Source organism: Tinamus guttatus, unplaced genomic scaffold, assembly GCF_059628265.1.
Source record: "Tinamus guttatus ecotype Peru unplaced genomic scaffold, ASM5962826v1 Tinamus_guttatus_pri_ptg000155l, whole genome shotgun sequence".
Classification (NCBI taxonomy): Eukaryota; Metazoa; Chordata; class Aves; order Tinamiformes; family Tinamidae; genus Tinamus; species Tinamus guttatus.
In genome coordinates, this window is record NW_028288689.1 from 1,762,099 (window position 1) to 1,773,025 (window position 10,927).

Here is a 10,927-nt window from a genome sequence, read left to right on the forward strand (position 1 = left end):
ATAAGTATCAAAATATACTGGAAATAAAAAAAAATGGAATATAAGAGCAAAATATAAATTTATTCATGTCTGAAAGAAGACAGTTTATCAGAACTGAAAAGAGTCATTAATGAACACATTTAAATGGACAGAATTTAACAGAGACACTGCTATTAAACTTACACAGAACTTATCATGTTTCTTCATTTGAAGGAAAAAAGCCAGATTGGAGGGTACCTGCCAATAATATGGGGCCATCTATTGAATATCATTAGGATTACAACTTTGTCTGTGGTAATTTGACTTTCTTGGCCGATCTAAACTCTGTAAATATTTTATTTACCATGGAAATAGGTCATTTATGAATAGCAAATGCAGTAAACTTTTCTCTAGAAAGAGGATCCTGGGCATAAAACACATGTCAACATTTATTTTAATATACATGCAGACTAAGAAGCTTAACACCATGAAAGAATCAGGACTGTACAAAGCTAGAAGAAAAATGTCAATTTACAAAATAGCTACAATTTCTAGAGCTGGAAGAGTCAAAGCATTATGTAGGAAAAGTGAAGCCCTTGAAAAGAAGTACTTGCAAAATGAGAGGAAGGACTTCACCAACAAGAAAAGCTGGGGTGATGCCTGTACCACTTCTGTGGAATAAAATCCACTGGGAATTCTAGAAAATTACGAACTGTCACTGTGGAGCTGTGGAGGTTAGTTAATTATCTCACATGGAAACCCACTAGTGCAGAGACAGGGATGCTTATGGCAATGCCGAGGAAGAGTGTTTTGCAGGAAGGACAGAAGTGCCATTCCCTATACCGTGAAGGGGTGAGAAGCATCAAAAGACAAGAGACAGCTGAAATGCTGGTTCTTGCTCTTTGGTCATCATCAGAACAGGCAGGATGAGTGAAATTTAATTAAGGGATTGTGACATGGCAGTGTGAAGCTGTTCTCAGCACTCTGTCACCCAGAACATTCAGCACGGACCCGATTGCTTCATGTGTAAAGCACCTCTGCTTCTCCTGTAGAGGAAAAGAGGACATCGACGTTACGGACTGTAAGCTTAATTTCATAAACCAAAATCCCGAAGCTCTCAAAACAACTTGCAAACAGAGGAGACCCTATAAACACTTGCAGCAGAAAGGAAGGCACTGGCTTATAAAATATTTTCTTCTAAAAAATATTAATTTTATTCCACAGGATTCTTAAATGATGTTTCCAATGCCAATTTGAATTCTTACATGACCTGAATTCAGTCGGGTGACTTGTCAGCATAATTTTGTTCATTGGACTTTTCTCTTTAGAGAAAAACTTTGTAGAAGTTTGACAATTCCTGCTAGAATAGAAAAGTCCTTACAGAAATAACAAGGTCATTTGTTTTGATCAGTTGGACCTTTTGTTGGGAGAAACAATTAGTCTATAAAGATTAAGCAAAGATGCAGTAGAGACTCTGAGCAAAACGGCAGCACTTGGGTGGAATGGAAATACCAAAACCCAACTCAGATTTTGATTTATTCGGGAATAATTACTTAGTATTGTACTTACAGGACTGCCTTGCAGAAGGAACATTTGTTGTTATAGGTTTTCCCATCAGAGCCACAGAAAGGTTGATAGAGCTTTTCACAGTAAATAGGTCTTCTTGCCTGTAGACTCCTGTATTCACTGCAGTCTACCTACAAATAAAGTTTAATTTTCCTTTAAACCCATCTTTCTCACATTCTCTATTCACCTACAGAAATAAAGGAAATATGAACTATTTGGATAAGCTTGTTAGCTGCTATAGAGCAGCAGGGCTTCAGCATCGACTCTAGCTGAACGTAGGTCTCAGAAAAGAGGTCTTCCTTCTTCTAGAGGTGTACGTGAGGGTGGCTGTGCCATGTAAAGAGTATCTTACAGATACAGGAGTATCTTACAGGATTTGCTCTCTGCCTGAACAAAAATAGCACCGAAAAGCAGAGTTGTCACAGTTTTTTCTACCTGGCCCCCAGCATAGGGAAACATTAAAATCTCTAGGGATGTGGTTTAGGATGTGAAAGTCACCAAGGAAGCTTTAAAGCCTTAAGGCCAAGGAAGCTTTCGGCACCAGACTTGTCTGCACCGGCCACGGACCAAATGTCTGATTTCTCCCACTTCAGATTGCCCCTTGCCCAGTTTCTAGCCACATGCTACATTACACACTGCAGCACCTGGGAGCTCTCATGGCAGCAGTGAAGAAACCACATAGCTCAAACTCCAGCAAGTCTCTGTTTTAGCATTTACTTAGTGTTTAATAAGTCTTTTCTGACCCCATGGGTCCTGATGTACCATTACCACAAACTATTTGTCTTTATCCAGAAACAAAGGGGAAAATGACTCACCTCCTCCCTTCTGGCAGCATCTAATATAAAAACAGAATAACAAAAGATAAAATTAAAAAACGTCATTGGCAGGCATTCAGTTTGCAACTGGGATGGTTCCTTTAGTACCTTCTAGCAGCACCAAGGCTCTTACCTCCTTGAAAGTAAATACTAACATCATTTTTCAGTGTTTAATAAAATACACGTGTCAGGACCTATTAAACAAGTGGCCCTCAGTGCCCTGTTTACCCTAGAGAGCCATGTCAGCAGCTAGAACAGCCTCTGCTGTCAGAGGGAATGGAGACTATTGTTCCCCTTTTCATCACAGAAAGATTAAGGATGCAAGAGTCAACACTATGTTCAATGGCCAGTCTGTACAGGATGAACCAGTTGTTGAGTATGCCAGGATTTTAATTCTCAATTCTATCAAAAAATCGTACATAGCTACAAGCAAGTCACATGGCCCTTTATACTTTGTTTTGCTGTCACAAGGATAATATCTTCATTAAAATGCAATATCAAGTATATAGATTATGATGATACTGAAATTCAGATTGCAATATCACTTTTAAAGTGCTTTCCCATGCCAGTCCCTGTGGATTCTAAACTATATGGTGGAAGGATGAAGTCCTGTTTGTACAGGCATGGTGTCTAATGCAATGGAGCCCTGATCTGAGGTGCGGCTTCAAAATGCTGCCCCAAAGAGCTAATCAGTGATAATTACAGCTCTCAGAAAGTAATCACATAACAGTGGCATATCTCCATTATGGTGACACATTCATTACTGTCTTTAGGAATGTATTTTGTTCTTCTGTCCTGTAATAGTCATTCTGTATCTTCCAAAGGATAAAAGTCCATGGCGATGCTTCTGTGCTGAAGGAGCAGGAGGAAATGGAGTATGATATGAAGGCAAATACAACCATAGCATTTATCTCTCTGGCTAAATACAGTTGTTTGGGATACTTGAACTTTTCTACTACAACTCATTTTCATGGAGCAGCTCATATCTTGTGATCAGAGTCATCTAAGGTTAAAAAAAAAACAACTAGCATAAATAACCCACCATGTCAAGTATCAGTTTGTGTCACTGAATTTTGACTGAGTTTTCATCACCCTGGCATTGGATCACGTTTAGCCTACCTCCACAAAAACACTTAGATGTTAGTTTTCTCTGGTAACCTTTTAGTATCAGCTATATTTTGGGGAGTAAATGCAAGAAGATCTGGTTCAAAAAGCATCAATACATAAAGTTTTAAAGCAGATGAAATAAACTAGAAAATTCAGGAGAGAGATTCACTGGAGTTTTCTTAGAAAGCGAGAATTTCTTTTGCTGAAGTTAGTGACACATTATTTGAAAGAATAATCTCCATCAAAAAAGTTGTTTCATTAAAATTGACATTTTACAAACAAATAAGAAAAAAAAAGGTATTTTATCATAGAACCTGCATTCTCCTACTGCTCAAATCTGTCTCAAGGCCAGCAAACTCTCATGAAAGGGTTATTCACAACCAAGTTACGTGGCTAGTGCATAATCAGCTAACTCCTGCTTGGTTAGTTTGTCAGAAGGACCTCATCAAGCCAAGTTCTCCACTCAAATGACAGAAAGAAATTTTTTAAGTAAAAACCTGGCTTAATTCTGAGGTTTTACAGTTTTTCTTCATTTTCTTTAGCAGTTTTTAGTTGCAATGCAAAATGCAGCCCTGATTTGCGCTATCAAAAAGAAACAGGTTTCATCTATTCTAGTTGACAGCTCGTGAAATGTTGCTTGCTAAACAGTGCAAAAGCATAAAATTTCAAATCTAAGCTGCTACCAAAGCCCAGCAACTGCTGCTCGATATCTTACACGACTGAGCAGCTTCCAGTGTTTGAACATTAGAACATAACATTGAACATTAGAACTGTTCAAACACATTAGTGTCATAACATAACATGGAATAAAAAAGGTTACTCACTTGCTAAGCAAAGAACTGCCAGGATGAGGAGCACAAAAACGCCTGTTATCTTCATAGCAGACACTGCTTCTCGACCACAGCCAGTCTGTGCTCTGAGTGTCCCACTGCACTGTGCCTGAATGTACACTGAGCTGCCTAGGAGTGTGTATATATATGTACATGCACAAAGAGCAGGCTCCCTGATGATGAAACTCGCCTTGTGGAAGGTAATTGGAAGAAGGTGTTGCCTGTGTCTTCTTCAGAGCATGAAGGTCATAAGTACAGGGCTGAGAGTCATGCGAGGATTGTGTTGATAAGGGAGATGTGTTGTACCTCAGCTAATCCCCTTGCCTAATTAACTGTTCCATCTTCACAAGTTAAACGAGTGACTCAGTTAGGTGGTTACTTATTGCTGATCTGCTATTGCCATATTGACTCTTACAGCTGAGCATAATTCCCAGGAAAAAAAGAAAAAAAAAAAACAAAAGAAAAAAAGAAAAAAAGAAAAAAAAACTGATTTCACTAAGAGAAACTAAATATCTTTATGTAAAAGACTGTAATAGGTCAAGCAGACTTTGGGTCCTAATAACTCTAGCTCCTATGTGGAGAGCAAGAGAGACACCAATCCTTTTCTCTCTAAGGAATGTAGGCAGTGAATAAATGGTTAATTTCTTAGTAGAACAAATAAATAAATGCCATAGAATTGCAGTTCCCATTAAGATGAGGGGAAAGAAGAACAGATAAAGATCTGGTATCAGTTGGAGGCCTGTAGTCCATTTTTGTTTTTTTTTTTCCAATGCCTTTACTGCAGAGATTCCTTCTCAAGCTTTTCTACCTTATTAGTTTGAGATTTGTGTATGTTTTCGTTAGGCAGAGTTCACAAAAGGCAGGTTGTTATTTAATGTTTGTTTTTTAATAAACTGGGATGGGCTCTGGATTCTGTTCTGTGCTGCCATTTTTTTATATTTTTTTTTTCTGGAAAGCTCCAGGCTTTTCTAAAGAGCCTGAAACAGAATGTTCTCATGAAGAATATTCAAGAAATATTTGTTGGTTGATACTGACCATTACCAGTATTAGGCAACAAAAGCAAAGCTGCCAAAAACCCCAGAGGCTTCTACTAGTCTGAATAGCTTTAAGCAAACTTCAAGACTCTTGAGGACACCCTGAAACTGTAGAATTGCAGCTTGACAGAACTTGCAGCTTACTTGACAGTGGTATGAGGAAACCTCCCATTTTGGTTACATTTTCTTGCCTGATTTTGTGCCACAGAGTGTGCTGCCTGGTGCAACCACAGAATTCATTCCATCACACTAAGGAAAAAATTCTGAATTCACTTAGGAAGATTTTCTGAGGACAAGTGAAGAAAGGAAGACAGGACATTTGCGGCTGAGAGAGCGCTAATGGGAAAGGCAAATTTTGAATCAGGTTTTTGTTAGCATTTGAGACTATCTTACCTTAAATAGAACTTCCGATGGAAATTCTATGTTCGGTGTGAGCGGATCTGTGGTGTGAATGTTTTCTTCCTGGTAATGTTTTTTTCCTTAGGTGTTTTGATTAAGGCTTCAGATTCAAATTAACATTTGTTTTCTTAAGACCTTAAGCCTTGAAGGAGTTGCCCAAACCATTCAGTTAAGGAGCAGTGCAGTTTCGATGCCGCAAGGCAGTGGCTCAAGCAGAGTTTAGGAGCTTCTTGCATTCTGAAACATAACGGCTGTCTGAAAGTTTTGAGGAAAATGCCAAACACGGAATGCAAGATAGAGTCTGTTTCACTTTCTGAAAGGATGTAATACTCATATGCAAAACCTTGAAATGAAATTCTGTAAAATGAATGTCACAATGTTTATGGCAACTCCAGTTTAAAAGGATACCTAAGTACTATATGCCTAGCTTTAAGAATGGGAAGAATTCACATTGACAAACTATTAAAAAAAAAAAAAAACATTCATTGACTGAGATAACATTTCACCCCAGGGATTTTTCTGAGGCACCTTCCAGACTCGCAGAGGCTTGTTTGCCCTTCATAAGGAGCTGGTCTCACCACCTAAGAATTGTCATCCTCAGGCAGGCCACATGTTCATCTAGGCAAGAGTGAGTTCTGTCCCCAGAAATACTCACTACCAGACTAATAAAGAATAGAGAGTGTTTCTTCTCTTGGTCAGTTGAACATGAGTTGACAGTGTGCCCCTATGGTGAAGAAGTCCAAACATGTACTAGGTTGTATGAGTAGGAGTGTAGGTGTCAGCTCAAAGGAAATTATTCTTTCCCTCCTTTCAGCACTGGCAAGGTCACATTTGGAGTGTTCTGTCTAGTTCTGGGCTTTCCAGAGCAAGAAAGACACTGACACACTTGGACAAGTCCAGCAAAGAGCCCCCAGGATGGTAAAGGCTTTGGAATAGGTGACATAAAAGGAGAGACTGAGAGAAGTGGGTTTGAACGGTTTGAAGAAAAGAGGAAGGTCTTAGAGTTGTCTCCAGGTACTTAATGGGACAGTGCAGAGAAGACAGAGTCTTCTCAGAGGTGCACAGTGAAAGGATGAGAGGGAATGAGTGCAAATTGCAACAACAGAAATTCTAATTAGATGTAAGGAAAACAGATTTCACAATGAGAGTGTTGAAGCATTCAGACCAATTGCTCGGAGAAGTTACGGAAATTCCATTTTCAGAGATATTCAAACACCGACTCGTTATGAATTGGCCCTGGCTTGGAGGGCAGGGTGGTAGAACAGGAAGACCTCCAGTGACCCAATCCAGCCTGCATGGTGCTGTGATACTGTGATTCCCTTGGTTAAGTGGTGGCCTTTTGGTCAATTTACTAACTTGCTAAATGCTAATCAACGTTAACCATAGCTGGCAGCCAGGTGTTTAGGGATTTTGCAGTGTATTATACTTGTCCTTACGAGTTAACATTCCTGGTCTTGATGAAGCAGACATGGAGAACACAGTAAGATGTTGGATTGATTTTAGCTACTTTAAAAAAATGCTATTTGCAGAAAAGTAAGTGTTCAGTCTATTTAGTAATATATAATATAACATCCTGGAATTAGAGATGTAGCCCTCCTTACCAAACTAAAACTATTTCTATGATTATGAAAAGTACCCTGTTTTGATTAAAAATTATGAGTCAAATTTTGACCTCATTGGCTGAATGCATACAAGTTTCCATTGGGTAAGGAGGCAATGTTTTCAATCCCTGTATGTTAGTTGAGGCCAAAGAATAGTCTCTTTGATAGTTTACTACTTATATTATTATTGTATCTTTTCTTTCCCTATTTCTTATCTCTCTAAGTTGTTATTTTTGAAGAACAAAAAGTAATTACTTGGCAGCACAAATGCTCATTCCCTTTAATGAGCCTGTTAAAGATAAAGGTATGTAGTGCATATTTCACTGGGAGTGAAGACATACGTCACAGTTATTGATATATAGCTTTTATTTTGGAGCTCTAAAGTACGCCAAGATACGACACGAAATACGTTGCAGCAGCAAGTCATTAGCTGGCTGTTGTTTCGTTCTGTGTGGGCGGGTGTTATCTGGCTGCATTCCAGGAAGTTCTGATGTGCCGTAGCTTGTTCCCATTCATAGGATGAAGTGCTTCACATTGAGGACATCAACAGTGCTGAAAAAAACTGCAGGTTGGCTGGCTAAAAAACACAAAATTTCATGTAACACTCTATATCTGGGAAGACTGTGCAAGCCAAGATGTGTATTGATATCATCAAGAGCAGGAATTGTGACCTCTTAGTGATCCTAGTTCACGTTTCTACATAACCCAGTTCACAGACTCCTTAATTTTGGTTGTGTGGGGGTGGTTAGGGTTGTCCACCCATGTGCAATTACTGGATCAAACTTTAACGTCTTGCTCAATGGAAGCTTTGAGAATGAAATGATCTATTTCTTAAGGAATAAAACTATGCCAAAGTATTTGAGTATTTGCCTGGAGGAGGGTGAATTTCCAGCATCCACACCTTAAGGAAGATCAAAGGACACGATGTAAAATTGCAGGTATCAAGCTGGGACAGATCCCAAATGCAAGTTTCATATGTTACTTTGGGAAGTTAAAAAACAATCTGCAGAGGCTAGAGCTAATCATTTTTCCTTCTTTCTTTCTTTTTTATTTTTTTTTCTCTTGTATCTTCTGATACTTTTAAGATAAGTTACAGGGCTGTTATATCTACTGCCATATAACTAGCATGTAAATCCTTTTGACCTATTTACTTAGCATTATACCATTTATCTGTGACTGCATTCTTCTCTTATAGATGTATACTAAATATGCATTAACAGCTTAACACTGAGCATTGAATGAACTGAACAGAAAGCATTGAATAGGACTTATTTTAAATTGCTTTCTATATTGTATTTTCAAATGTAATTTTCAGGTATTCAACACTTTTATGCTCTGTCCCACTGAAGTCAGTCAAATTAAAATGTTTGAGGGAAGGCTTATTTTAAGGCTGCTTTGTGTCTCGGGTCAAGGTTAGATGAAATGCATTAATTTTAATGCACTTGAAATATTTTGATTTTTGTAAAAGAGAAGCTGTAACTTATGGGCAAGGAGAGGATGTTGTCACAGTACGGAAGGAGGGCTGGGTGGGGAGCACATGGGCCTGAAATATCCACACACGTTCTCTCACAGAACTCACTCCTAATTAAACCTCAGCCTTGGTTTCCCCTCCTATCGTTCACAAGTCCCTGCTTACCTGTCTCTCAAGTCTGATGCACACAGAGGATGGCAGATTCCTACTGCGCCCTCTTAGTGCCTCGTTCTGTACATTAGCTCTTTGTGAAGCATTCTTTAAGATGAGGAGCATTCACAGAAAGCCTTGCAGGAAATTCGTCAGTCTCTGTTTAGAGCAGATTTAGGGAGGTGTGGTAGGTAAAACTAAAGCCACACGCTGAACACAAATAGCTGGGAAGAGGTGCCACCCTGAGAACGGTGGATCGCTGAGTAACGCTGAAGTTTGGGAGAGGATGCATTGTATGATTGTGTATTTTAGACTATCATGTGCTAGAAATAAACTCAATTTTGCCACGATCTTATTTCTGAAGCCTTGATTTTGCAGTCTTTAGTTCTTCCAGGACAACTTTATGCATTGAGTGTACACACCATGGGACTGGTAAGAGGATCTCTAGATTAATTTCACTACAAAAAAGGAGAGGAATTAGGAAAGAGAAGCATGAGAATTAACTGGCAAATCAATTATTTTCTCCAGTGGATGTAAGAAAGGATCTCTAATATAAGGAGCTTCCTAGTGAATATTCTTGGTGTGACATTATTACCTCTTTTACAAACCAGGTAATTTCTCAGACATGGGAGACTGACAATTTCTAAAGCAGATCTTCAGAGGTGCTGGATCCATACAAGACCCAGGAAATGAGTAACTAGAGAATGAAGCCAATTTTGTGTCTGAGAGCAGCCGTCTTACAATGAACTTGTTTTCTGCAGAAGTGGCAGTTTCAAGCTGTGCTTTTTTATTTTTCTGAAGAATCTTGGACATTTCCTCACAACCAGCTCCTTAGTGCCAGGATACCTTCCTGTAAATTCACAGGAGGTTAAATTCACCTTGCAGAATCATGACACTGAAAGCCTATCCCCCTAAGTAAAATAGATCAGTCTTGCATTTGTCTGGATACTCATAAATATAGCCTGAGAATCGCTAAGAGCAGAAACAATGCTGAATCAGACAGACATTGCCATTGGTTTCAAAGGTGCTGAGGTTTGACCCCAGATGGCTGAAGAACAGGAAGGTCTCTCTCATTTTGAATACGGTACCAACAGTGTTAGAGAGAAACCTCAAAGGCCTCAATAAGTAGCTCATTCTCATTTCAGTTACAAGCCTCCTGAAACATGAAAAGCTAATGAACTTCACTGTACTCTTAGATTTCAAAGAAAGAGTCACTTCACAGTCTACAGGAGGCTCCTCATTAACAGACATCCCTCTGAACTGTTGTCCTGTACAGTTTTACAGGTCATGAGTTTGGTAACACGAGTCAATTTGTACTGGAAAAGTTAATATTCCTCCCTAGAGATTGCCTCTGAGGTAGTAGAGAATTCTTGTAGGTGAGTAACAAGTACCATTGAACACTCATATTCAAAGATTGCAAGGAAATCTTTATTTTTTTTCACAAGTATTTAGCAATTCATTTGCATAGCAAGCAGGTCACGAAGTAAATTGCATTACAGAAGAAATAAGATTTAGTTCTCTGAAATATCAGATACTTCCTATATTTCAATGTTTAAATATCTTAAATTACCACCCATTACTGAGACTGGAAAAAAAACGAAGCATGGTCACAATGGAAGGCATTTTTGATTCCAGGAATTCTGGATTAGAGTTTAAGGCCTAAATCCTCAAAAGTATTTGAAAACATTAGGCCCTCCTGAAATGTGGAAGTGTTTTGTGGGGAGTGTAGGCTCCAACACATGCTTCTGCCTCTGTCCAGACCTGGGCACTTACACTGTAAGCAGTTCAAAACTAGGCCTTGGTGTTCAGGGAAGACACCCAGCACACCCTGAGGCACTATGAGAGTAATTTCAAAATAAACTATAAATATCTGTATTCTAAGATTCTCTAAATCTTAAATAGATGCTTAACATTCACATAGAAACAAGTTAGCAAAACGTCTCTGAAATATCAGATACACTGCAGTCAAACTTTTAAAGAATTTAAGCTGTCTCTG

The 10,927-nt window shown here is 38.8% G+C and overlaps 1 protein-coding gene across 1 annotated transcript; it reads right to left on the minus strand.

Annotated features, from left to right (window-relative positions):
• Positions 1–945: 945 nt before the first annotated feature.
• On the minus strand, positions 946–4,340 carry LOC104578174 (ovomucoid-like). The gene is made up of 4 exons (XM_010225715.2): positions 4,271–4,340; positions 2,340–2,359; positions 1,528–1,655; positions 946–1,004 (listed from the first exon to the last, which is right to left on the minus strand). Exons 1-4 carry the CDS (start codon positions 4,323–4,325, stop codon positions 959–961), a joined length of 249 nt encoding a protein of 82 aa, XP_010224017.2. The 5' UTR covers positions 4,326–4,340; the 3' UTR covers positions 946–958.
• Positions 4,341–10,927: the final 6,587 nt, after the last annotated feature.